The sequence below is a fragment of the Pongo pygmaeus genome, chromosome 10, assembly GCF_028885625.2.
Source record: "Pongo pygmaeus isolate AG05252 chromosome 10, NHGRI_mPonPyg2-v2.0_pri, whole genome shotgun sequence".
NCBI classification, from domain to species: Eukaryota; Metazoa; Chordata; class Mammalia; order Primates; family Hominidae; genus Pongo; species Pongo pygmaeus.
In genome coordinates this window covers 106,088,588-106,115,594 of record NC_072383.2, presented here as the reverse complement: position 1 = coordinate 106,115,594, position 27,007 = coordinate 106,088,588, and the positions used below count along the sequence as shown (strand labels likewise).

Sequence of the window (27,007 nt, the reverse complement as noted above, 5' to 3'; positions counted from 1 at the left end):
GAAACATTGTCCTATGGCACATGACTGTACTTCAGTTCTTCATCTGTGAAGTGAGGAGACTGGGCCATATGAACTCTAAGCTCCACTTGTAGAAAGGTCATGATTCCTATACCCGCAAGGGTGACAGTTTTGTATAATGAATGCTGTCGTTTACACTTGTCACCACGTTACTCAGAAGGACCCTGACTACTCTGAGCACAGGTCAATGATTTCCCTTCCCCTTGACTTGATTATGGATTTAACTGATTGATTGAGACAAGATCTTGGTCTGTCACCCAGGCTGAAGTGCAGTGGTGCAATCTTTTGGCTCACTGCAGCCTTGAACTCCTGGGCTCAGATGATCCTCCCACCTCAGCTTTCTGAGTAGCTGGGACCACAGGCAGTTGCCACCATGCCCAGATAATTTTTTAATCTTTTGTAGAGATGGGGGCAGTCTCCCTCTGTTACCCAGGCTGGTCTCGAACTCCTGGGCTCAAGTGATACTCCTACCTTGGCCCCACAAAGTGTTGGAATTACAGGTGTGCTGGAATAACAGATGTGAGTCACTGCCCCTGGCCTATAGATTGTTTTTAAAAGCTTCTGAGGTGATTCAGATCTCCAGAAAAGGCCTAAGAGTATCAGACCTGGATTGAACTTGCTGCAGTCAGAAAAGATCTTTCATGAACTGTGTTTTGGTAAAGATGGTGTGTGTGTGTGTGTGTGTGTGTGTGTGTGTGTGTGTATTTAAATTAGATGACGAAAGCTACATCATGCCTGTTTCCTGTTTTGCCTTGGTGGTTAAGAAACTCAAGGCTAAATTTTGTGTTAAACTGCAGTAACAAACCTTCGGAGAGATTTTCTGCTACAGCAGTCTTCCTTACTCTTAATGACATGTTTTTTACATTGTTATCTTTGTTTAGTAATTCTGTTGTAACTAACCCATACTGTGAGTCTGGCTCAAGTCCCTTTCAGAGTTAAATTGGTTATAAATGATGAATAAATAAACATCGTTTGTCTCAGGTTGCACCAAGGCCCCAAGAATAACTGGGATAATAAGAATAAGAAAATAGAATGACACCATGTAGAAAGAGAAGGTTCCTTCAAGGAGGTAGGGGATGGGAATGGGATAGAATTTTCCGGTAAAAAGAAAAATAAAAAAGGAACACAGAGAAAGGAAGGAAAGAAAAGAGAAATCTCTAGAAGAATTAAAAATCAAGGAAAAGATAAGAGCAGGAAAAGAGGTAATTTTTGCTGCCTGCACAAAACCACCATTTGGCCATTTAGCAGATTTATGGGACCTCTATGTACGCAAGAAGAAAATATACATGCAATTTACTTCCCAGTCTAAACGTTATCCATTTTACATTTTGCTGAATCTGGAGGTGAGGGATGATAGAAACCAGGAAGGAAGCTTGTGATTTTAATAAAAGGAAAATCAAAAGGGCTACTTATTAAGCTGGACATTGGAACCATATAGGGAAGCACTCTTTGAACAGGTCGGGACTTCAGGGCCTCTCACTCCATGGACACTGGCAAAATATTCAAGGATGAGTATCTGGTGAGATGGAAAGGGGACCATGTGTGCCCCTGCCTGCCTACCTGTCTAATTCCTTCTCAGGAGAATCCTGAAGTCCCTCCCTCCAAGGAAAGGGGTTGATTTCTGAGGCCAGCTGTAGGGTGGCAGAGCAACTACCAACAAGGGGGTGAGTGTAAAGCTCATGACCAAGGAAGAACCAATGCAGATCTCACCAAGAGATGGAGGCCCTGTGAGGTCAGGAGATGGAGGGGTGCAGGCTGGAAAGCGGGGGAGTGTTTGGATTTGGCTGGGGTATGGCAGCTGGCTTTGAATGGGAATTGTGCAAGGTGCATGGAGAAGGCACAGATGTCTCCTAACCATTTGGTGCTTCTCTCCCCTAAAGAGTGAGAATAACAGAGGGGAAATGAAATAGCAGGGGTGAAAGTGCAATTATATGGAAGATTTACATTCAGGAATCTTCATCTACGTCTGGCATACAGCACATATAGTCAGAATTGTCACAAATTTAAACATTAGATGAAGACAAACACAACATTAGATTCAGAAAAAAAAATCAGCGAACAAAGATGCCAACAATGTCAGGGTTGGGCGGGCCCATTTCCTTCGAGTCCTCCAGCCACAGCTGTAGCATAGCAATACCACAAAGTGCCTAACGGGGGAGCTCCTGCATACGTGCTCAGTGCACAGGCTTGGTTCTGAAGGCTTTCCCGTCAGTTCTTTGCACCTGTTCTCCTGTTTCCAGCTTCCCAGCCTCTCTTGGTCTTGCTATATCTTCCTCTTTGCTCATCAGTGGGATGTGTCCAAGTTGAAGCTTTGCTTTGCTCAAATCTGGTTATATACACAAATTACATGCCTTGCACCTTTCCAGGTACATCCCCTTCCTGTATCCTTCCAGCATACAGATCATTTTTCCTGGGTATGGACTCTGTGGAGATGGCTCCTGCATTGGGCTTGCCCCAGTGTAACAAGTAGGAAACCAGGCCTGTGCAATGGGCTAAACAGAAATCACTTTCCTCTTCTGGAATAGCCCAGGCTGCAAGCAAAGCCAAATAGACATTATTATAATACTTGAGTGTGGACTCCACTGTCCAAATCTCCAGAGTGGGAATCCCTGGAACACAGTAACCATGCTTGCTCCTCACTGGCTCCACCCCATTCTTTAATACCCAGGACAGGAGATTTCGCATCAGTCAGTGCTAAATAAATGTTTGTTGGGTTAAATTGATAGTTGTTTCCAAGAGTGCAGGCTCTGGAGCTAGAGAGCTTTGGGTTTTGATCCTAGTGCTGCCAAATAATTGGGTCAATGACCAAATTTCAGCAAGTCACATGGCCAATGAACCCAAGGTTCCAATCTGGAAATGGGGTGATACGTGCCCTGCAGGCATGCCTAGCGCACAGAGATGCTCAGGAAATTTCAGCTGCTTTTAAATAATGCAAAGCTGCACCGAATTAGGGATTAGAATGGGTCTTTAAGCCTCAAGGAGAAAAAGTAGTACTGGTGATAGCTCCAGGGAGCAGATCTCTGTTCCACATGAGTGAGTCTTGGCTCTCTGAAGCTGGGATGGGAAGTCTCAAAGACTGGTGTTTTGGTTGGGTGATCCTTTGGGAAGGATGTTGGAAAGGAGAGTCAAACATACAATAGGTGGCAGGATTAGATGACTTTCAGAGCCCCTCCCAACCCTAAGAGTCTAACACTCTCAATTTAACTGATTAGCCAAACACACACACACACACACACACACACACACACACAGAGAGAGAGAGAGAGAGAGAGAGAGACTCATTTTAAGATCAGACCATTGCGTTATTTTCATGATAATTTCCTGATTCTAGTTTCTCTCTTCAATCCTTTCACATTACTGCCAGGATAAATGCACTAACACGGAAATCTGGTCATCCAATTATAGCACAGATTTTTCAGCCTGGCCATTTATTAATTAGCCTCAACCTACATTCGCATCTGTCATGCTCCCATTCCATGCCTATCTAACAACGTGCTGTGGTCACAGCAAATGACCAGGCATTTTGGGAATACACTGTGTTTGTTCATCTCTCCCTGTCTTGGCCCCTGCTCTTGTTTCCTTTCTCTTTCTACCCTTTCCATCCAGTACTGTCCTACTTATTTTTCAAGATACTGATCCAATGTCACCTCTTCAAGCATTCTCCAAGAGCCCCCCATAACCACAATAGTCATTTGTTTCCCTCTTCCTCCATAGCACTCTGTGCACAATGCCCAATACCATATATCATACCTTTGTTATAACTTATGTCTTCACCGTCACCCCAACCACAGTGTAGGGGCATGAATTGTTCATTTTTGTATCCTCCAAACTTGCACATAGTAGCACTTATCACTGCTCAAGATGACATTTTATATGAGTTTCCTGGTTTGTTCTGTCTCCTCTGCTAGACTGTCAACTTCATGAGTGCAGGAGCTTACCATGTATTCTGCTACCTCCCCAGAACTTCGAACAGTGCTGGTACTTTGTAGGTCCTCAATCACCTTTCTTTGAGTGAATGAATGATTGTTAAATGAATTAATGAATGTACAATTGAGTTCTGTGAATTTGCTTAGCTTAAATTCTGGTGGTTTTCCCACTTTACTCCAGGGAATGGTTCGCTGGAATGGTTTATAAAGACTAAGGAAAATGATAAAAATAGCAAAGTGTGCCTTATTTTCAGTTGCATTAAGCGTAGGAATTTCACATAATTAAGATTTAATGAGAACCAGGCTTGGATAAAAACTATGTTAAGAGTCGGGCTCAGGGCCCTGCCAAGGGCCCAGAATAAATCCCAGTGACCCTCAAAGACTTCAGAGTCTGGGAAAGACAGAAATGAAACAGAAATGTCAGACTGGCATTAGGACCATATTCCTCTTGTGTTCAGATGTTCCCTGGTCCACATCTGCCAACACAATGAAACTGGTCCATTTAGGAAAGGCTGGCAAAAGTGTCACTGGCCAAAAGGCTTTGGGAACAATCACAAGGTTGTGCTAATTCCAGAACAGGCAAACTCACACATGAATAGGTTTTCAAACTGCTAAATGGTACTGTTCCTTGTGCTTTTGTGTTTGTAGGCAAGGAGAGCCGACTTAGGACACTGCAGGGTTCAAACAATGGTTTAGAGCCTATACTAAGACAATGCCCAATTTGTTTTAGTTCAACTCATCTCAAATAATTCAATCTGACAAAAATGTACTGAGCTTCTTGTCACATATGGAATAGAAATCAGGTCCCTTTGCAGGCCTAAGAGGACCTGTAGGATCTGACCCTGCCCATGTTGGACTCATCTCTGATCACACTCCCCACTCACTCACTCTGTTCCAGTCTCCTTGCTGGTCCTGGCATGTGCCAAGAATGTTTCTGCCTCAGGGCCTTTGCACTTACTTCTCTCTGCCTGGCAAGATCTTTCCTCAGATAGACACATGGCTTGCTGCTTCACTTTCTTTACATCTCTGCTCCAATGCTATCTCCTTAGAGAAAACTTCTCTGACCACTCTACCTAAAATAGCACTTTTTCAGAAGTTGTCCTTGGTTTGAGTACCCAGTTTGATTTCTCTGTATGCCACTTCTCTGTGCCTGATATTTGTATTATTTATGCATTTGTTCCTTTTTTGCCTCCTTTGGTAGAATATAAGCTCCACAAAGGCAGATATTTTGCCTGTTGTATGGTAAATGCTCTATAAATATATGTTGAATGGATGAAAGAATAAGTAAGTACCTTTTGTGTACCTGGTTCTACACCTGGTGATATTGCAGAGGTCCTAGTACCCAATGAACTCAAGGTCTAATGTGAAAAGCATGAGAAAAGAAGCTACTATGCCACCTTCCGAAAAGCTTTATGATAAAGAAATGTACAAAGTCTAATGAGAGAAGGAAGTAGGAGCATCTAAATCAGCCACAGTTGAAGGGAGTAAGTGCACTGGGAAATGCTGCCCTGAGCCTGGACCAAGGAGGCAGAAGCATTTGGGAAAAGAATCCAGGCAGAGGGAATCAGGTGAAAAAATGTAGAGCAGTTTCAGGGGATTCTGTATGAATTGGCGTAGCTGAAGGAGTAAGAGGATGGAGTAAGATGAACCTGATAAATTAATAAATACATGAACGGGAAGAGCGGTTTATGGAGCAGACTGAGCACTTAACTGGCTCCCAATTTATTGACTCCCTCCTTGGAGCAAGGGTCTGTATTGAGTTTTATGGAGGACACAAGGATTTAAAACCTGGTCTCTGGTGTTCAGTCTAGCAAGGAGGTTTACTGTGACTGTACATCCCTGACTTTCCAGGGCAGTCCCAATTGCATAAAGTCTGTTTGACTTTTTAAATTATAATTATACTCCTCAATTATACTTGTGTATCTGTTAGATCGGACTTTTGACTGGTGGACTGGGGCATGAAGTGGCTATCAAGGAAAGAAAAGCAGATAACTCTCATGCAAGGCAGACCATGAAAAGTGCCTTGTGGGATGTTGCTGTAAAGTGCTCTGGAGTCTGAAGAGGGACAGTACTTCCAGGGAAGGATTTTAGAGGCAGTGGATGCTCAGTGTTTTCAACAAGTTGGTCCTTAGTTTCCTTTTACTAGTTTCCTTTCTTAATCACAAAAATATGCTTTCCCCACCTTGCTGCCCCAGGGTCTGGAGTGTGGCTGTGCAAGGAGAGGGCGGGATTCTATGTAAGGGACTAATACAGAGCAATGGGACAAAAGACTGCAAAAAGAGCTTGCTCCAGGTGGGGAGTTTGAACTCACTAGTGAGAAGAGAATGGAAGCCTGGGAACACATCCACCTTCTTCCGCCAGCACACTTGGCCTAATTCCTGAGCAGGTCTGAACCTGACTGGCTAACTCTTGACCGAATTCCTCACTCTAGTTTGAAAGAACTGAGAAAGCCATCACAGGTGATGCTTCTTATACACACAGAAAACATAAGATAGAGCCACATTTTAAAAATCCAGAATTAGACACAAACAAACACAGCCACCAAACAAACAAAAACCTCCTGGAATTGTGGCATTTTCCTCATCTGTAGACTTGGCCAAGTGCATGTGCAATGAACTTTGTCCACAGAACAAGCTCAAAACTTGCTTTCTGATGAGGCTGCCATGCTTCTTTCCATTCTAGAAGCAATCCAGAAAGAGAGGGAGGAGATTCCCAGGGATCCCTAGAGCAGCCCTCTGGTTTCAGTTTGGCCACTCACTGCATAACTTGGGGCAAATCTCATGACTTTTTTGGAGTCAGTCTCTGGAGATGTGAAAAGCGATCTTCCCAGCTCCCGGTTTTGCTGAGAGAATAGAGGGAGATCCTGAGTGTGGAAGTGCTCACTCCAGGAGATTCTGATCATTACTGTTGCTCTAGAAAGCTTGCAGGCCAGGCAGACACCATTGTTCCCTACACTTCCCATAAGGCCTTGCTTCCTGGAAAAAAAGCAACAGCTGGGATTGGGCTGGGTGAAGCTCCCTCCCAGGGTTCTCCTTTTGCAGTTTCTTCCTCCTACAGGCCACCAGAGGCCTCGTGAATTAACCCCTCAGTTGCTCTTCTCCAAGCTGACTACTCTCTTCATAACCATTTCCTCTCCATTGACGTTTTAGTCACACCACTGTGGGTAGTTTTAAAAGAATAGTAATTCGCACACTGGAAACAACTCAAGTGGCCACGAACCCTGGAGCCATTAGGCAAATTACGGTATAGTCACACGATGGAATATTCTGCAGTCATTAAGAATGTTTATGAATGTTCTATAGTACTACCAGGAATATGCTTATGGTATGCTATTAAGTGAAATAAAAATAAGACACAAAATTATATATATACAGTGTAACTATGTTCAAAACCTTCCCGATTTATATTAAAAAAGACAAGACAATAAACTAAATAAAAATTTTGGCTACCTCAAGGTAGCAGAATTGTAAATAATTTTAACGTTCTTCCTTATATTTTCCTGTAGTTTCCAAAATTTAAAAAACAAGCATATATACCTTTTCAGTAAAAAAAAAAAAAAAAAAAAAAAAAAAAAAATTGAATTTATAGCACCTTTTATTGTAGGTATAAAAAGATGTAGTCTGTGAGGAGAGCAAAATGGAGGGATGGGGAAAATGTAATTAAATCAATAAAAATCCAGGGGACTGTATACCTGTAGAGGATTTGTTTGTGAAGTCAGACTTTGAAGAATGCACATTCAATTCAGATGCCATGTCTACTGGGCAAACGACCAAATTTACTGCTGGGACTACTTCCCATAACATGTGAAAACCAGCTGTGTGCTGGCAGCTGTCAATATCACTATTTCTGAAAGGATAAAAAAAAGAGTGGAAACTTGGTGCAGGGGCAGATGGTTCAAAAGTGGGATGAGCTCACACAGCGCTTTCTCTCTGCAGGCCCCTCTGCTCCCAGGCATTTGGGCTCCAGGCTTCCATTGGTTCCTGCCATGCTGGGCCAGCCTCAGTTTGCACTGGGCAGCTTCAAGGGCTAATATTCACTAATGTTGTTTTTTCCCTCTGAGTGTTGGCCCCAGACACACAGCACGCACGGGGCTGTCAGTTCCAGGCAAATGAGAGCAAGCCAACAACCTGGGGAGGCCAATGTGGCTTCCCTTGGGACCATTCGGGAGAAAGGAAGAGGCCAACTGGTGATCTCTCTCTGAGAGACACTGAGGATGGCACTCACTCAGCCACGGGCTTGTTATCTCTCTTTGGGACTCTTGCAGGAAGCATCCAGCTGGTCCCTACATCTCTCTCTGCTCCAGTTCCCTGGGGCTAGATCCTAACTGATCCTTCTCTTCCCCACCCACTCTGTGCCAGGCCTTGTCTGGCTCTCAGAAAGTGAGAGAAATGATCAAAGCCCAGTCCCTGCTTGTGCAGAGCTCAAAGTCTGGCAGTAGAGACAGACATGGAAGCAAATAATGCCAGAGTAGTCATGGGGCCCCATGGGGGGTGGGCAAGAGGATGCAGGCTCTGGGATCACAGTGCTGGGGCTCAACTTCCAGCCCTGCCACATCCTAACTTAGCTGTGTGACCTTGGGCAAGCCCCAGAACATCTCCTCACTCTTCTCGTCTGTTAAATAGGCAAAATAACAGTAGCTGAGAGAATGACTGTGAAGTTTAAGTAGAATGCTCTGGAAAAGCTCATGTCACAGGGCCTGGCATGAGCTGGCACTCAAGGACTGTTAAAATTATTCACTGAAGGGGTTGTGAACAGAGGAGGCCTTCTCCTGCCAGGGGCGCAGGTCAGCAAATCTTTCACGGGAGAGGTGGGGATGCAGCTGAGTCCTGAAGGATGAGCAGAGGCATTTGGATTTTGCTTATGCTTCTCCCCGATCCAAACCTTCAACCCTAACCCTGCTGTCAAAGGAACAAAGGCCCCCATGACACCTGCAAACAAAAATCTTCTCCCCGACACTTTCAACTCAGGATGATATTCTAAATATTTAACTACTGTTAAGGCTCAGGCACCGATCAACTCCTACAGCCTCAGTGCAGACAGGGCATCCTGGAGCACCTGCAGGGCCAGATGTCAAGCTGTTGTTGCTGGATGGCAGGGACATCGTGGCTTTGGGAGCACTTGAGGCAGTGGCTTTTTACTAACCCATAGAGAGAAGCATTTCAGCATTTTAATAACTGGTTAAACAGCTGCACCTCTGCAAACCAGCTGATGGGCAGTCCAGCCCCCGCACTAGTCTGTCTCAGTTGGTCTGTGCATCCCCCACTATCTCTGGATTTCCTACCTGGAACCTTTGACAGCTGCTCCTCTCCCCTAGAACACCTTCCCCACTTCCAATCCTCAAATGGCTGGTTTTATTCATCTTTCAAAGTCCGACTCAAATACCGCCTTCCCTGATCCGTCCCACTTCCAGCAGTTCCCTTCTGACACTGCACTCTTTCTCCATTCTGGCTGTGCTGGATGGGGGCCATGTGAGTCCCCCCTCCCTAGCAAAGGGCTGGACACACAGCAGCAAAAGTATGGTGGTGAAGGGAGTGAGTTCTGGAGCCAGCCTGCTGGGCCTGAATCCCTGTGCTACCACTTCCAGGCCCTGTGATCTTGGGCAAATTAGCTATCCTCAGCCTCACTTTGTCCATCTGTAAAACGGGGATGACAATAATAATACATACCTCATGGAGTTATCATGGGGGATAAATGAGTTAATTCATGTAAAGTACTTAGATTGGTGCCTGGCACACAAATAATTTGATGAATATTATCTCTTACTATTATTGTGCTTATAGCTGGCGCTTAATGCATGCTTATGGATTGACTAAATGAATGACTGACTGATAAAAGCTTAATAATAAATAGAATCAACAATGAAAAAAATTAAAATAAAATGAAAAATGAAAAGCTCAAGTAATATTGAAGTAAAGATTTAAGAGGCAGGTTCTGCGTTTATTTATATACAGTCATGTACTCTATGATAACGACATTTCGGTCAGTAACAGACTGCATATATGATGGTGGTCCCATAAGATTATAATACTGCATTTTTATTGGAGCTTTTCTAGGTTTAGATCTGTTTAGATGCACAAATGCCACTATGTTAATTTCCTACAGTATTCGGCAGAGTAACATGCTATACAGGTTTGTAGCCTGGGAGCCACAGGCTCTACCATGTAGCTTAGGTGTGGAGGCAAGGCTACACTAGCTGGGTTTAGGTAAGTACAAAGTAACTCTACAATGTTCCCACAGTGACAAAATCACTAATGATGCACTTCTCAGAATGTATTCTCATTGTTAAGCAACATATCACTGTATATAGCAATTTGTGTCAGGAGATTAACATGTTTCTCAAAGGCTGTCCAATCAGATGGAGTGATTTGATTATCATTATACCACTTTTTTTTGAGACAGAGTCTCACTCTGTCGCACAGACTGAAGTGCAACGGCAAGATCTCGGCTCACTGCAACCTCCACCTCCCGGGTTCAAGTGATTCTCCTGCCTCAGCCTCCCGAGTAGCTGGGATTACAGGCAAGTGCCACCACGCCCAGCTAATTTTTGTATTTTTAGTAGAGATGGGGGTTTCGCCATTTTGGTCAGACTGGTCTTGAACTCCTGACCTCAGGTGATCCACCCACCTTAGCCTCCCAAAGTGCTGAGGTTACAGGCGTGAACCACCATGCCCGGCCCATTATTCCACTTTTATTAGCAGTATATGCTGTGCCTAAGCCAGGGACAAAACTGAAAGGAAAAAGGGAAGACGGAGGGCGATGTACATTAAGGCAAGAATGTTCTTGGCCTTAGATTTTCAGGCATTTCACCTTCATACAGACTCTTCTGCCCTCTCTCTATACCCTGCATCCTTCTCATCTCATCCCAGCATGGGATGCAGTTGAGAGGGTGAATTCTGCACTCAAGCCCCCTGCCTTTGCATCCCAGTTCTGCCTGGTGATAGCTGTATGACCTGGGTAAGCTACATAACCTCTCTGAGCCTGAAGTTCCTTATCAGCAAGACAGATAGAGCAATAGTGCAGTGGCACATGCCTGTAATCCCAGCACTTTGGGAGGCTAAGGTGGGTGGATCACCTGAGGCTGGGAGTTCGAGACCAGCCTGACCAACATGGAAAAACCCTGTCTCTACTAAAAATACAAAAAATTAGCTGGGTGTGGTGGTGCATGCCTGTAATCCCAGCTACTTGGGAGACTGAGGTAGGAGAATTGCCTGAACCTGGGAGGTGGAGGTTGCGGTGAGCCGAGATCACGCCATTGCACTCCAGCCTGGCAACAAGAGCGAAATTCTGTCTCAAAAAAAAAAAAAAAAATTCATGCTGACAGACTTATAAGATTCTTGTGAGAATTCAGTGAGCTAAGGCACTTAGAAGACAGTCTGACACATCATAAACACCTGGCAAAATGAGATGGTGATGATGATGATGGCTGCTTTAAGAAACTCAGCTCTAAAAGGATCAAAACACAGTCATGTGGCATATGTTTCAGTAGGTGAGTTGGTCCTTGGTCTCTACAATGAGTCCTTCTCTGTTGCTTTGAGAGTGGGATTTTCAGTCTTTTTTTCTAGAAGGGGGATACTACCTGCATTGAGTCTCTAGTTCAGGGCTGTCCCATAGAAGTTTCTGTGATGATGGGAATGTCCTGTGCTGTGCAATACAGGAGCCACTGAGCCACATGCAGCTGTCAAGTATCTGAAATGAGGCGCATGGTATAGAGGAGTTTATTTAATTTGAATCAATTTAAATGTAAATAGCCACACACGGTTAGTAGTGACCATGCTGGACAGTGCAGCTCCAGTTTCTTAGTCTTTGTGTCATAGAAGTCAGATTTTTTTTTCCCTTTTCCCATGAAATAAAGAGAAGCTGATATTAGACCAAACTAGACTGACGTGGCAGCCAGTTTAGTGGGATTCCAAAAAGACCTGGACATTGAAATAAACAAGTGCGGCCTATCCATCTGATCAGACTAAACATGCATGTTGCGAGAGAGAGCTGTTTCTTAAACTTGAAACTTGTAGCTTGTCACCTGTGGTCAGAAACAATTTCTCCCCCTCGGCTGAGAACTCCTGGGCAACCGAGTAGAAGCTGTTTGACAAGCCCTGGAGGTCGGAGGTGTTTAACAGCCCCGAAGTAGGTGAAGTTTAGGATTTGCCCTGATGCTGTACCCAGGGAGGACACCTGTCTAATCCTGCCTCACCTTTCCCTGGCACAGCTTGCCACTCATTTGCCATTCCTGAGCCACCTTAGAGGAGCTGGCCACCTTGTTAGGCTAAGGATGATCATTAAATTGGGATGCTCGAAGCTATCACTTGGCAGCTACTGCTCCAAAGCCTGAGAGTTCTGCAGGCTGGCCACGTCTGACCTTGGGGACCCATTCATTTCAGCAAACTGCACAGGGATCCAGCCTCGCATGAGGGAAGGGGAGTTGAGGCCCTGCAAGGCTCACTCCAGCCCCCAAAGTCTGAGGAATATTTATAAGCACCTATGACAGGCTAAGCTCTACCAGGGAGACAAATTCACTACAAAAGCTGATTTCTTGCCTTTAGGTAACTTAAAAATGGAGGTTGTTTTCGGTTAAGGAACAGAGATAAGACACATGCACAAAAAACGACTATACCTTGTTATTCACAGTGTTGTCCCTGAACCAGCAGCAACAGCCTCACCTGGGAGCTTGTTAGAAACGGAGACTCTCAGGCCCCACCCCAGTCCTAATGAATAGGATCTGCATTTTAAGGAGATCCCAGGTGATTCAAGTCATTAATGTTTGAGAGGCTCTGCTAGAATATATATCCAGGCCATAAACACCATGACAGTGAGAATAATAATGGCTATTATCTATAAAAAGGCTAATGTGTGCTGAGTTTTAAGTGCTTTAAATATATTAACACAAAATTGCTTAATAACAGCCCTCAAGTAGATTCTATGATTATCTTCCATTTTACAGATAAGGAAACTGAGGCTCAGAGTGGTTAAGTAACTTATTTAAGGCCACACAGCTAATGAGTATTAGAGCTCTGAATATTCACCTAGGCATTTTGGCTCCAGAATAAAAAAAAAATCTAGAACTATTCTTCCTAACTGATGTATACATGTATTGAAATATCACACTGTACCCCATAAGCGTATCTAAATATTATTTATTAATTAAAAATAAAAAATATGCTATGATGATCTTTAGGTTCTAAATAACATGTTCCTACTAAGCAAGAATTTAGGATCAAAGACTTAATGTTCTCATCTGCAGGTGAGGCATAACCTACTTCACAAGGTTGATGTGGGGGTTAAATTAAACTCTGTATGTAAAGTGTCTCACACAGTACATGACACATAGTAGACGCTCATCAAATGTTCAGTACTCTCCGTTACCATCCCTTATGCTTCTATTGGGGTCTCAGACACAGTTCTGGTCTCTTACCTCCCTGCTCAGCATCCCTTTCTGAGTCTTCTGAATTCCTCTTCTCTCTCTCTCTCTGTCTCTCTCTCTCTCAAGACAGTCTTGCTCTGTCACCCAGGCTGGAATGCAGTGGCACAATCTTGGCTCACTGCTACCTCCACCTCCCAGGTTCAAGTGATTCTTGTGCCTCAGCCTCCCAAGTAGCTGGGACTACAGGCATGTGCCACGATGCCTACCTAATTTTTTGTATTTTTAGTAGAGATGGGGTTTTGCCATGTTGGCCAGGATGGTCTCGAATTCCTGCCCTCAAGTGATCTGCCTGCCTTGGCCTCCCACAGTGCTGGGATTACAGGTTTGAGCCACCATGCCCAGTCTCTTCTGAATTCTTCACTGCCTACAGGAGAACATCCTGCCGCCTTATCGAGTCTCTCAACCTTCCTTTCAGCTTGGTCTGGGGCTGCATCCAAAGCCTCTTCTGGACAAGGTCTCACTCTCTGTCCACTCACCTTCCTCCCCCGATGGTGCATATTCTGTTCCCTTAGCATGTAGCTCCCTTCCCTATAGTCACCCAGCACTCATCTGACATTTGTGATACTTATAGACTTTCCCCAATGTGCATGACTCTGGGCAACTTATGTGACCGTGTTGCACCTCAGTTTCCTCATCTGTAAACTGGGAAGAGGTAAGGCTATCTGCTCCTGCCTCAAGGAGTATTGGGAGGACTGAATGAGTTAATACACATAAAGTATTTAGAGCAGGGCCTACCACATTTGTAAGTGTTCATCAAAATCTCTTGCAATATCAAAGAAGAGATCAATCTGGATTAAGGGAGTAAAGAATAATCCCCACCGTTTATGGATCACCTGCCATGGTGTCAGTGATCATGCTGACACTTATGTAAGTTAGTTCATTTGTCACTGAAATAGCCCCATGAAGTAGAAATTATTATTTCTTGTTCACAGCTGAAGAAACTGAAGCCTTGAGGTCACACAGCACTTGAATGCAAGAACCAGTACCAAAATAGGACTGCCTGAGTTGATTCGGCAACATGGCTCTCTGGGCTGGAAGCAGGAACACCTAGGTTTCAGGCCCAGCTCTGTTCAGTTCTGCAAGTATTTATTGAGCACTTACTATATGCTATGCACCAATCATTTGGTACAATCTGAAGTGGTAGGGAAGGGTTTCTGGAGGAGGTGATGCCTAAATTGGATCTTGAAGTATGAACTTAAGGAGGTAGCCAGAGGATGGCACAGAGGGGAGGAAGCATTTCAAGAGGGCAAAACATAAGTAAAGGCACAGAGGCACTGCCTTGCAAAGCCTCTGGAAATGTGCTCGTGACTCCAGCCAAGTCCCTCATCACTCTGGGCTTCGGTTTCATTAACTTCGACATGAAAGAAGCGAACTTTCTCTGTTCTAAGATCTTTTCACTAAATTTCATGTCCAATGACAGAACAGTCCAGTGGAAAGTCATGCTTTTGAAGGCTATCCAATGGAACAAATCAACAAAAGTAGGTGTAGTATCTGGATCCTATATTGTGAAACAACCAAAAACTTGTATGTACGCAGAAAACTAGACTAGAAGGAAATACCTTATATAGTCATAGTGCTTATCCCTGGATACAGAGACTAGGAGTCATTCAAAGTTCCTTCTTTAGATTTTTTGGACTTGTCACATTTTATTTAATAAGTGTATTCATTTTATACCCTGCAAATACTAATTAAGATTATGAAAAAAATTCTAGGGACTGGGGATGAGGCTTTCAAACTTTATTTCTTTAAAACCACTGCCTATGGAAGCAAAACAGACTAATGGCTAGGAGCCCAGACCAGGGCTTGACTCCAAAGGTTCAAGTATTCCTTCTCCAACTTCAGGTATGGCCTTGGGCAAGAAATCAACTTCAGTTAGGTTAATATAACTGGGGTAAAAACTACTCTGATTTTAAAAATTTAATTCTTGCTGATTTTTCTGAAAATGAAGATTATGGCCGGGCTCATGCCTATAATCTCAGCACTTTGGGAGAACAAGGCAGGCGGATCTCCTGAGGTCAGGAGTTTGAGACCAGCCTGACCAACATGGCGAAACCCGATCTCTACTAAAAATACAAAATTAGACAGGCATGGTGGTGCATCCTGTAATCCCAGCTACTCGGGAGGCTGAGGCACGAGAATCACTTGAACCCGGGAGGCGAAGGTTGCAGTGAGCAGAGATTGTGCCATTGCACTCCAGCCTGGGCAATAAGAGCGAAACTCTGTCTCAAAAAAAAAAAAAAAAAAGAAGAAGGTTACAACCCACATTAGAGGTCAGCAAACTTCTTCCGGGAAGGGCCAAATACTATTTTCAGCTTTCTGGACCCTAAAGTCTCTGTCATAACTAATCAACTCTGTCACAGTGCAAAAGCAGCCATAAATAATATGTAAACAAATGAGTATGGTTGTATTCCAATAAAACTTTATTTGTAAAAACAGACAGTGGGCCAGATTTACCAGCAGGGTGTTGTTAGCTAACCTCTAGCACATTGATGTAATGGCCCACTCATGGGCTGTAACCTGCAGTCTGAAACATAGTGGAGCTAGAGCAGTTTTTACCATGGCCAGAGGAAATAAATTGCCACAATGCTCAAGTTACAAATGGATCATGTTTCAAAACTTTGCTTTTTGAGTCAATAATTTAGAATTCAACATGTATTTTTTTTTCTCCTTAGGAATCATTTATATGGTGGTTGAGATTCCAGGTCTACAGAAAACAGATCTAATATCTCATCTTCTCGCTCTAGCATGTCCCCATTCATCCAGCAACTCTGAATTTCTCCAGAGCCATTAGCCCTGGGCTGGGCATTGTAGGGGACTGCAAAATGAGCCAGATGTGATTGCTCCCTCAGGAAGATAAGGAAGTAGCATTCTTCCTCTGAGAATAGACCTTCTGAATCCCCGCTCAGGATACCAGGAATGGCTCTCCTCTCTCCTTCTTGCTATTGAGGCTTCCAGGGTGTTAGACCAAGGAGTCCTTACATTGGGGTGGTATTTTTGTTCTCAACTGTGATGTGTAAGCCAGTCAGTTGTGACTTGTGTGACTAATAATGGTCATAAGTGCTGGCCTGTGCAAATGATTCACTTGTGTGTTATTTATTTTTTTAAAAGTAAATTAGCAGAGGCTGGGCACAGTGGCTCACACCTGTAATCCCAGCACTTTGGGAGGCCGAGGCAGGCGGATCACTTGAGGTCAGGAGTTTGAGACCAGTCTAGCCAAAATGGCGAAATCCTGTCTCTACTAAAAATACAAAAAAATTAGTTGGGCATGATAGCACGCACCTGTGATCCCAGCTATTTGGGAAGCTGGGGCGGGAGAATCGCTTGAACCTGGAAGGCAGAGGTTGCAGTGAGCCGAAATCGCACCACTGCACTCCAACCTGGGTGACAGACTGAGACTCTGTCTCAAAAAAAAAAAAAAAAGAAAGAAAGAAAGAAAGAAAATTAGAAGAATATAGTGGATTTTGTCAGTTTTTGATGTTGTTGTTGCTGTTGTTTTTCTTTTTTTTTTTTTTAAGCTTCCCAGAACCACTGATGATGTTACTGTTTGGAGAATTTTCCATATTATGAATCTATAGTTCTACCAGGTTGAAATTCACCTTCCCAGACTCCCTTGTTAGGGTCCAGGCAGGTCCTGTGACATGTGGGGTACATGGAGCTGATATGGGTGGTGAGAGAGACACTCAGCCTTTAGGGGAAACAATGACAGGTCCTGTTGGAGTGTTCAATGGCCAGCATCAGTGGTGTGAGGTCCAGTGTCTGTGCCTAGTACTAATGGCTGTGAGATCTCTGCTAGAGCAGTCTTGGGGTACAATCCCAGGTTATGTAGCCTGGTTATATAGCCTCAAAGCCTGGCTCTCTGGCTTCATTGCCCACCAGAAGTCTTATTAGGATCTACTAAACATTTAGATTCATGGGACTATCATAGGCTACCCTGGGCCCAGCAGGACGGTATCAGATATTCTTTCACTGGGAGTCCTTGTAGCAGTTTGCCCAGTCATCAGGAACTTATCTCCTGTCCAGGTGACATGCAGGTGCAAGGAGCTGAGATCCACATGAGTGATTGTGCGAGGTGCCCTGCCCTGTTTTACAAACCCCAATATCTCTTGTAACAACTCCATAGCAATAGCTTCCAAGGTCTCTTCAAAGGACACAGCTAGTTACAAGAGTCAATAAATTAAGGGAAGTCCAAAGCTCTGGGTCTTTATCAATATTTCTGGTACCTCCAGGCCAGATGTAATTTGTCAATCTGGGATCATTCTGACCATAAGCAATGTTTCCCAGAAACATAAGGGTTGACACTGCAATTTTTATAAGGTTTCCACCAGGGGAACAGAGCTAGAGAGTTAATTCAAGGTCAAATTTTCATGCAGAAGGGGAAAAAATTTGTTAATTTTCTACCCATACTGGACCTCCCAGAGGTTTTCTTCCTGCTTTAAGCAGTAATGAGAGGTTCAGCTTTTGCAACTAAGTATCCTGACTGGTAGTGCTGCTTGTATCAAGGATACCTCTACTCACTTGCATTCTGATTTACATTCCTTAGTGGAAAAGAACAGAGTAGAGCTATAACTAACATGCTGGACTTATTGCATAACTGCATGTATGTCCATAGGAGTAAGTTGAAATTTGAATCTCACTTGTCACATACATCACAGAGATAAAAAATGTTAAGATATAATGTGTTGGGGTGAGCTTTTGGTAGAGTGAGTATCATGGAACATGTATTTGGTTGTCATTCACTGCTAATGTCTGTTATGTCTGCTTTATTAACTCTGTTTCTTCAAGTGTAAATTCTTCCATTTGTTAAGAATTATTTTGTTTCACATTATTAGTTTTCCTCAAACAGTTGGTGATTGTTGATTATATACTCATGTTTGTAGTTGAGATTCCCCTGGCAGACATTTCCGTGGTATAAATGTCTGTACATTCCGTTTGCAAAAGGAACAAGAGCTACCACTACCTGGGAATAAATTCTGGTTTGTTTTCAGTGAGACTGGAAGAGGGCAGAACTACTTAATTTTCTAGTCTTCCAAGTGAAGCTGCTCACAGTTACCCCAGGCATTACCAGCTAGCTACCTGAGGCAACAAAATACTCCTATTTATCCTACTATTTTTTTCATCTTGTGGTAATAAATTACTAAAATCATCCATGGCCAAAGACATCTAGGAATCATGGATATTTCCAGTAATGATACAGGTGAGGGAAACCTTATTCTAGATTTAGGATGATTCTTTTTGAAAATAGTACCCTCACATGGCCCCTCCCATCAAAATTAAGGTGTTTTCATTTATCATTACTATTTGGAAAATAAATATCACCTAATCGTAAATATTACAAAATTTGTCTGAGTTTTTAAAATAAAAATATCTAAGGTACCTGAATGATTTTAGAAGCTCAAGAAATAGTAGCCAAAGTTCTGGAAAAACTTAGACTACAGAAATCTCACACTGGCACTAAGCTTCTTCAAAATTCCACAGTGAAAAACGAAACTATCCAAAACAAATGCAGCAACTCCAAAGCTGTGCCCACATGAAATGATAAAATGGTGCATGCAGGCCTACTTCCAAATACTTCAGCCAAGAAAGGCTGTTCTGACAAGAAAGGATGGTTTGAGGCATAAAATAATCCATATTTCGCCAATATTTCCCAGGCTGTCTGTTGGGCACAGATGAAAACAAATAATATTCAGCCCCTGTTCTTGAAGAACTTATAGTCTAGAGGAAAACCATATAAGCATCATGGCCCTACCTGACTTTGTCAGAATAAAGATAGTCAAGGAGATGATCCTTGCAGAATAAAAAGAACACACACAGAGAGAAAGAGAGAGAGAGGAGAGAAAGAGAGAGAGAGGAGAGAAAGAAATAACTCCAAATTAGAGTCCTAACTTCTATTGGAAATTCTCGTTTGGAGGCTTTGGTACAGAGCTGGTGTGAATAAACACTTGACTGAAAACAGAGGCCCCCTCACCTCTGAAGTTCTTCCACGTTTGTTTTCCGGTGCTAAACACTAAAGCCTGTTCCATCAGGGAGCCGGAAGAAATAACGATCCCTCTGGAAAGAATCACAGGCAGGTTTCTTTAAGGACAATGAAAACAGCATTTTAGAGCCCAAAAAGTATAATATAAGTGACTGTTTTAGGGAGGAAGGGGGTTCCCCTTGTGCCAGGCATGGCACTGGATGTCTTAGCTACAATGTCTAATTCATTGCTCACATCAGTCTCATGAGGATGGTTGTGCTCTCACCTTACGAAGGACAAATGGAGGTTCAAAGAGGTGAAATAACAGGGCTACAAGAAGCCAAGCTGGGATCCAAATTTAAAGGACTATATGACTTCCAATCCACATGCTTCCCAGAGGATCACACTGAACAGAATCTGGAAGACGCAAAGTTCCACTTTGTGTTTTGTGCTGACTCTTGAAAATTCAACCAAACAGGCATGGAAAGAACAAGATAAATGGCTCTGACAAATTCTGGGAGATGTTCTCTTTGCTCTCTTTCCCTGCTCGTGCCTCTTTAAAACTTGTCCCAGAAGGTTTGGAAGCGTTAGAGGGTCCTTTTTGACTTCCAGCCACTCCAACTACACTCTGAGTCCAGAAGGAGATTCAAGAGGGAAAATGGACACTGTGTAATAGAAAGTATAATGGGAGCTGGGCAACTGTGCTTAGCAGGAGCAGTGAGGATGTCACATGGTGAGACTTCCATTTTAGAAGTTTCAGCCTGGTAGCTGTGAGGAAGATGGAGCTCATCAGAGGGTTGTGGTTGTTCTTGTTGTTGTTGTTCTTCTTCTTCCTCTTCCTTTTCTTCCTCCCCCACCCCCTCCTCCTTCTCCTTCTCCTTCTCCTTCTCCTTCTCCTTCTCCTTCTCCTTCTCCTTCTCCTTCTCCTTCTCCTTCTCCTTCTCCTTCTCCTTCTTCAAGACAGGGTCTTACTTTGTGACCCAGGTTGGAGTGCAGTGGTGCAATCTCAGCTCACTGCAGCCTCGACCTCCCAGGCTCAAGCAATCCTCCTGCTTCAGCCCCGTAAGTAGCTGGGACTACAGGCAAGCACCACCACACCCAGCTAATTTTTGTATTTTTCATAGAGATGGGGTCTTGCCATGTTGCCCAGGTTGGTCTGGAACTCCTGAGCTCAAGTCATCCACCCGCCTTGGCCTACCAAAGTGCTGGGGTTACAAGTGTGAACCACTGTGCCCAGCCTTGGTCAGAGGATTTTTAAATTTTTAAATTTAATTTAAATTTATTTTGAGATGGAATCTCACTCTGTCACCCAGGCTGGAGGGCAGTAGCATGATCTTGGCTCACCGCTACCTTCACCTGGGTTCAAGCGATTCTCCTGTCTCAGCATCCTGAGTAGCTAAGACTACAGGTGTGTGCCACCACGCCCGGCTAATTTTTTGTATTTTTAGTAGAGACGGGGTTTCACCATGTTGGCCAGGCTGGTCTCAAACTCCCGACCTCAGGTGATCCACCTGCCTCAGCCTCCCAAGGTCAGAGGACTATTAAAGCTCACATGCAAGGATACCGTGTAGACATCAAAACTAGAAACTGAAGTAGAAAAGATGGGGTCCTGAGCCATGCAGTGGCAGTGGTCTAGCAGGGAAGGAATAAAGAAATCTCACTGATGCAGCCTCAGTAAGACCTGCTGACCAGCTGGAGATGGTGAGGGAGAGGAAGGAGTGCTAGTCAAGTCTCAGTTTTCTGACCGGGGTGACCAGGCCAATGGTGGTAACATTCTTAGAGCCTGGGGAGAAAGGAGGAACAGTGGGTTTTGGGGGAGAGATGATGGCTTTAGTTTTGAGGTAGTTTGAGCTCTCCAGATGGAAATGTCCCATAGGAACTTAGATCAACAGGTTTGCTCATTCTTTCATTCTACAAATATTTGTGGACTTCCTACTCTGCTCCAGATGTTGAGTTTGGCATCAACTGAGGAGTGATGGCCAAAACAGATGTGTTCTCTGCCTTCATGAAGCTTTACAGGCAATAAATAAACACAGAAATACACACATAGTTACAAATTACGGTAAGTATGAGGCAGAAAAGAATAAGGTGCTAGGAGAAGTAGAATCAGCCTGCAAGTATGAGACTTGACAGTGGAAACTGAAAGTCGGCCGAGTGAGAGGAAAAGGTTCTGGAGCTCAGAGGAGGCAGTGTCTAGCCACAGCGGGGAGAGGGGCTCATCTGCATGGAGATGGGAGCTGGAGATGACATGAGGGAGCTGAGCCAGAGAAACTGCACTACTGGACAGGCTATTGGGGCTAGGAGTGAAGAGCTAGACACTCCATAGGCTGAGGCCAACGGTTTCCATTCTCTCAACTCTTAGCATTTGTACCCAGAGACAGCAAAGTTTTGGTGTGTCTGAAAGATTATTTTTTGGCCATGGGCATTTTACCACCTCTCCATTTGGGGCATGTTTGCACGTGAAAATATGCACAATGTACTGACTGATTTGTTGTGGATGGCGGGAGACCTGAGTAATTTAATGAGTTAATTTCCTGAATAAGTTAATTCCAGACTGGATTGAAATATTGATGTTGAGTTGGGATTCTTAAATAAAAAGAAGAAGTAGCTTGGCATGGTTGCTCACTCCTGTAATCCCAGCACTTTGAGGGATGAGGCAGCAGGATTGCTTGAGCCCAGGGTCTGGGACCAGCCTGGGCAACATGGTGAAACCCTGTCTCTACAAAAAAAATGCAAAAATTAGCTGGGTGTGGTGGGGCATGACTGTAGTCCCAGCTACTCGGGGGGCTGAGGAATGAGAATCGCTTGAGCCGGGAGGCAGAGGTTGCAGTGAACAGAGATCATGACACTGCGCTCTACCTAGCCTGGGTGACAGAGTGAGACCCTGTCTCAAAAAAGAGAAAAAGAAAAAGAAAAAAAGAAACAGCAACCTCTGTATAGCCTATGTTCCATCTTTTTCCCTTAACTGAAAGCCAAGAGACATGGTTTTGTAAGAGAGCCCAATTCAGCCCCAATCCATCTGGCAGAAACAGAGCATCCAACGAGCTTTTCAAAACCACTTGGCACCAAGTAACAGAAAGGAAAACTGTAGGAGCCCAAGTTGGGAGTTGTTCAGCTATATGCAGATCATATCTACAACAACAATAATAAAAGTTAACATTTATTGAGCACCTACTATGTGCTGGGCACTGTTCAATTTATTTAATTTTCAAACAACCCTATGTAGGATTTACTGTTTGTATCCCTATTTTGCAGATGCCTTTCCCAAGGATCCCCAGCTTTTAATGAGAAGAGCCTGGATTTGAACCTAGGCAGTCAGGATCACAGAGCCTGCTCTCTTAACCTCTCTTTTTGATAAATAGGTCACACCTACAGTACTTAGAGTGAATGGGTCTGTATGGAGGAGGGACCTGATTCGTGAGACACTGTGGGGAGAGGATCTGTTAATCTGTCACTAAAGGAAGTGGGGAGGCAGACAGGAGGCCTCCAGGCAGCCTCCGGGTCCTCTCCCAGTTCCTTCCTTCCCCATGAGGATTTGGCTTCAAAGAACAGTCACACTGCCTCCCCCTGGGCAATCAAGTCCCTTGGCCACCTGAGAGGCCCACTTCTGGCTGAGTAGGTGCTTCTGGTTATCCCGGGCCCCAGGGCAGCCAGGATGAAAGAAGATGAAGATAACTCCCACGAGAGGTGGTGGCGTCCCCCAAGACTGCCTTCACGAGGAAGCCACCCTTCACTGCAGAGGCCCTTACCCTCTGGAATTTGCAGACCCACTTATCTAACATAGGCCAGTTTTATCCTAAACAGAACCAGCCCTATAGAAACCCATTTCAAGGACCCCCACACGGGTCTAAGATATCCCCTCAGGGTGCAAGATTCCCACCCGGACTGGTGGCAAGTTTTAGGAAGTGAGTCCTTTCTACCCCCATCATCCTCCACGTCCTGGACACTTGCCCCACCCTGGAGGCAGTACCCGCCCACCACAAGGCAAGGCAAGGCAGTTCTTACCTTTCCACCTGGAGGTTGACTTTGGAAGGCTCCACGTTGGGGTTTTCCCATTCCATTTGTGGGCAGTGCATGAAATAGCAAAGGGTGTACAGGGCCTCGGGCTCCCAGTACAGCGCCCCCTGCTTGTGGTGCAGGGGGGTGCCATTGCCGTGGTGCTTGGCATTGAGGGGCTGCAGGTGATGCATTGCACGGGACACCAGGTCACCTGTGGACAGAAGGAAGATTTCAGATCCTCCAGGCAGCCAACACTGGAAGAGAAACTGTCCCTGAAGATCTCTGTAGAGACTCTGGTCCTTGCAGTCCCTTATTTAAATGAAATGGTTCAATGGGACCTTGAAGTCACTCACCAAGCAGAGAGGAATGGATTCATTCATTCAGCATAGGAGGGCTTACTGAATCTGGGGTGCTGTTTCAAGCACAGAGGGCTGCTAAGATCATTTTAATCCTGCCCTTCTGGAACCCAATGTTCCTAACAAGGCTCAGGAAGCCCTTTGTGTCCCGTTCCTGCATACTGCCTCCCTCGCCTTGTGACACACCCTCTATGTTGTGGCCAACACTGCTTTAACTGTAGTCACAAGAATGAGCTATGCTCTCTTGCCCCTGAGCCTTGTGCATATGTTACTTCCTCTGTCCAGAACATTCTCTCCCTCTTCTCCAGGCTAACTCCTACCAATCACCCAGGTATCTGCTTATAAATTAATTCCTCTAGGAAACACCCCCTGGAACCACCCTGCCCTTACTTGGGTTATCACACTGTACTTTTCGTTTTTTTTTCCTTTATTTATTTATTTTTTTGAGATGGAGTCTTGCTCTGTTGCCCAGGCTGGAGTGCAGTGGCATGATCTCCACTCACTGTAACTTCTGCCTTCCGGGTTCAATCGATTCTCCTGCCTCAGCCTCTTGAGTAGCTGGACTACAGGTGCCTGCCACCACAACCAGTTAATTTTCGTAATTTTAGTAGAGATGGGTTTTCACCATGTTGGCCAGGCTGCTCTGGGACTCCTAACCTCAGGTGATCCACCTGCCTCTGCCTCCCAAAGTGCTGGGATTACAGGCATGAGCCACCACGCTCTGCCCTATAAAAGTAAATTTGATGACAACAAAACAGTGTACAGTTCACCCTTGAACAATGCAGGCTGGAACTGTGTGGATCCACTTATATATGGATTTTCTTCCACCTCTGCCACCCATGATACAGCAAGACCAACCCCTCCTTTTCCTTCTCCTCCTGGGCCTACTCAACATGAAGATGACAAGGATGATGACCTTTATGATGATCCACTTCCACTTAATGAATAGTAAGTATATTTTCTCTTCCTTATGGTTTCCTTAATAATTTTTTCTTTTCTCAAGCTTACATATTGTAAGAATATCATATATAAGAATATAATATAAAATACATGTTAATGGACTGTTTATGTTACCAGTAAGGCTTCTGGTCAACAGTGGGATATTAGTAGTAAGTTTTTGGGGAGTCAAAAGTGTTACACAGAGATTTTTGACTGCATGGGGGTTCAGTGCCCCTAAGTCCCACATTGTTCAAGGATCAAAGGTAATTAATTTCTAGCCGAATTCTGGCCCTGTTTTCCTTTTTATAAATAGCAGGTGTTAGAGAAGTGTTAGGGGCTGATATCAAATGGAGCCTTTCTTTTTAAAGTAATTAAGATTCAAGTGAATTTAAAAGAATCACTCTATAATCAATATTATTTAATGCACTGGCCCTGTCCTACTTACGATCATCTCATGCACACCAGAATGTGTTGCATACTTTGGGAGACAGTCAGCTAAGATATCTGTGATGGTTAATTTTTTTTTTTTTTTTTTTGAGACAGAGTCTTGCTCTGTCACCTAGACTGGAGTGCAGTGGTGCAATCTCGGCTCACTGCAACCCCTGCCTCCCAGGTTCAAGCAATTCTCCTGCCTCAGCCTCCTGAGTAGCTGGGATTACAGGCATGCACCACCACTCCCAGCTAATTTTTTTGTATTTTTAGTAGAGATGGGGTTTCACCATGTTGGCCAGGCTGGCCTCGAACTCCAGACCTCAGGTGATCCACCCGCCTTGGCCTCCCAAAGTACTGGGATTACAGGTGTGAGCCACCGCGCCTGGCCAGTGATGGTTAATTTTATGTGTCAACTTGGCCAGGCTATGGTGCCCAGTTGTTTGATCAAACACTAGTCTAGATGTTGCTATAAAGAAGGTTTTTTTTTTTTTCTTTCCGACTTTTATTTTAGGTTCGGGGGTACACATGCAGGTTTGTAACATGAGTAAATTGCATGTCACAGGGGTGTGGCGTACAGATTATTTTGTCACCAGGTGAACAGCATAGTATCCGACAGGTAGTTTTTCAATCTTCATGCCCCCTCATCCCCTACCCTCAGGTAGGCCCTAGTGTCTATTGTTCCCTTATGAAGGTATTTTTTAGATGTGATTAACATTTAAATCAATAGACTTTGAGAAAAGCAGATTACCTTCCACAGTGTGGGTGGGCCTCATCAATTAATTGAAGGCCTTAAGAGAAAAGACTGGAGTTCCCCGAAGAGGAAAGCATTCCACCTCCAGACTGCAACAACTTTTACTAGAATCTCCAGCCTGCTGGCCTGCACTGCAAAATTTTGGACTTGCCAGCTCCCATAATCACATGAGCCAATTCCTTAAAATAAATGACTTTCTCAGTCTTTCTCGCTACAGAGAAAGAGAGAGAGAGAAATCCTGTTGGTTCTGTTTTTCTGGAGAATGCTGACTAATACAATATCTGACATGATGCTAGCCCTTGTTGGGGGGATGTGTCTCCCCCATCCCCTCTCACTGTCCGGCTGAAACCAGGCCTTTAGATCTCACCCCTTCTCCACCATCCTGCTGTACCTTTCAATGTGACACATTTACCTAACATCCAAACTCGAGTAAGTGAGGCAAAGGGAGAGGCAGGAGTTTCTCCTCCGAAGGCTTAGGACTTATCTCCTGGCTTCCTGTTTCCTGTCTGAGAGAGGGGCCACTACTTCAAAAGATGACTGACAAGAGGACTGTTCACCAGCTCTAGGGGGGTTGACACTATGGGAATGAGGTTCACAGAGCTCTTGATTGATTGATTGATTGATTGATTGATTATAAATGCGGCCTTTAAGTCCTTCTCAAGACAAGATTCCAAGCAGCTACTATTTCTTTTTCTTTTTTAAGAGACACTCTCTCACCCAGGCTGGAGTGCAGCAGGGTGATCATAGCTCACTGCAGCCTGGGCTCAAGCGACCCTCCCACTTAAGCCTCCCAAGTAGCTGGAACTACAGTCACAAGCCACCATGCCCGGGTATTTTTTAATTTTTATTTTTTTAATTTTTTGTAGTGGAGATGGAGTCTTGCTTTCATACCCAGCCTGGTCTCGAACTTCTGGCCTCAAGTGATCCTCCTGCCTCAGCCTCCCAAAGTACTGGGATTATATGAATGAGCCACAGCACCCAGCTACAAGCAGCCCCTATTTCTAATAGGAGTTATCAAAATAAAGGAAAGTTCTATGTTATCTAAGTCCTAAGGCTTCGTCAGGACAGCCTAACTAGACTACAGTCCACTGAGCTCAGTGCATGGCCAACAGATCAGGGCCTTGGGCAGATGGCAGCAAGGGGTATGATGGTTAATTTTAGGAGTCGACTTGACTGGATTAAAGGACACCTAGATAGCCGGTAATGCATTATTTC

General features: G+C 44.3%; 1 protein-coding gene across 2 annotated transcripts in view; it reads right to left on the bottom strand.

Annotated features, from left to right (window-relative positions):
* ABTB3 (ankyrin repeat and BTB domain containing 3) overlaps positions 1-27,007 on the bottom strand; it is a 346,648-nt gene that overhangs the window by 92,231 nt on the left and 227,410 nt on the right. For both annotated transcript variants that reach the window (XM_054442678.2, XM_054442680.2), the window contains exon 3: positions 23,321-23,525. In XM_054442678.2, the coding sequence (XP_054298653.1) occupies positions 23,321-23,525 (205 nt within the window). The remainder of the gene's footprint in view (positions 1-23,320; positions 23,526-27,007) is intronic.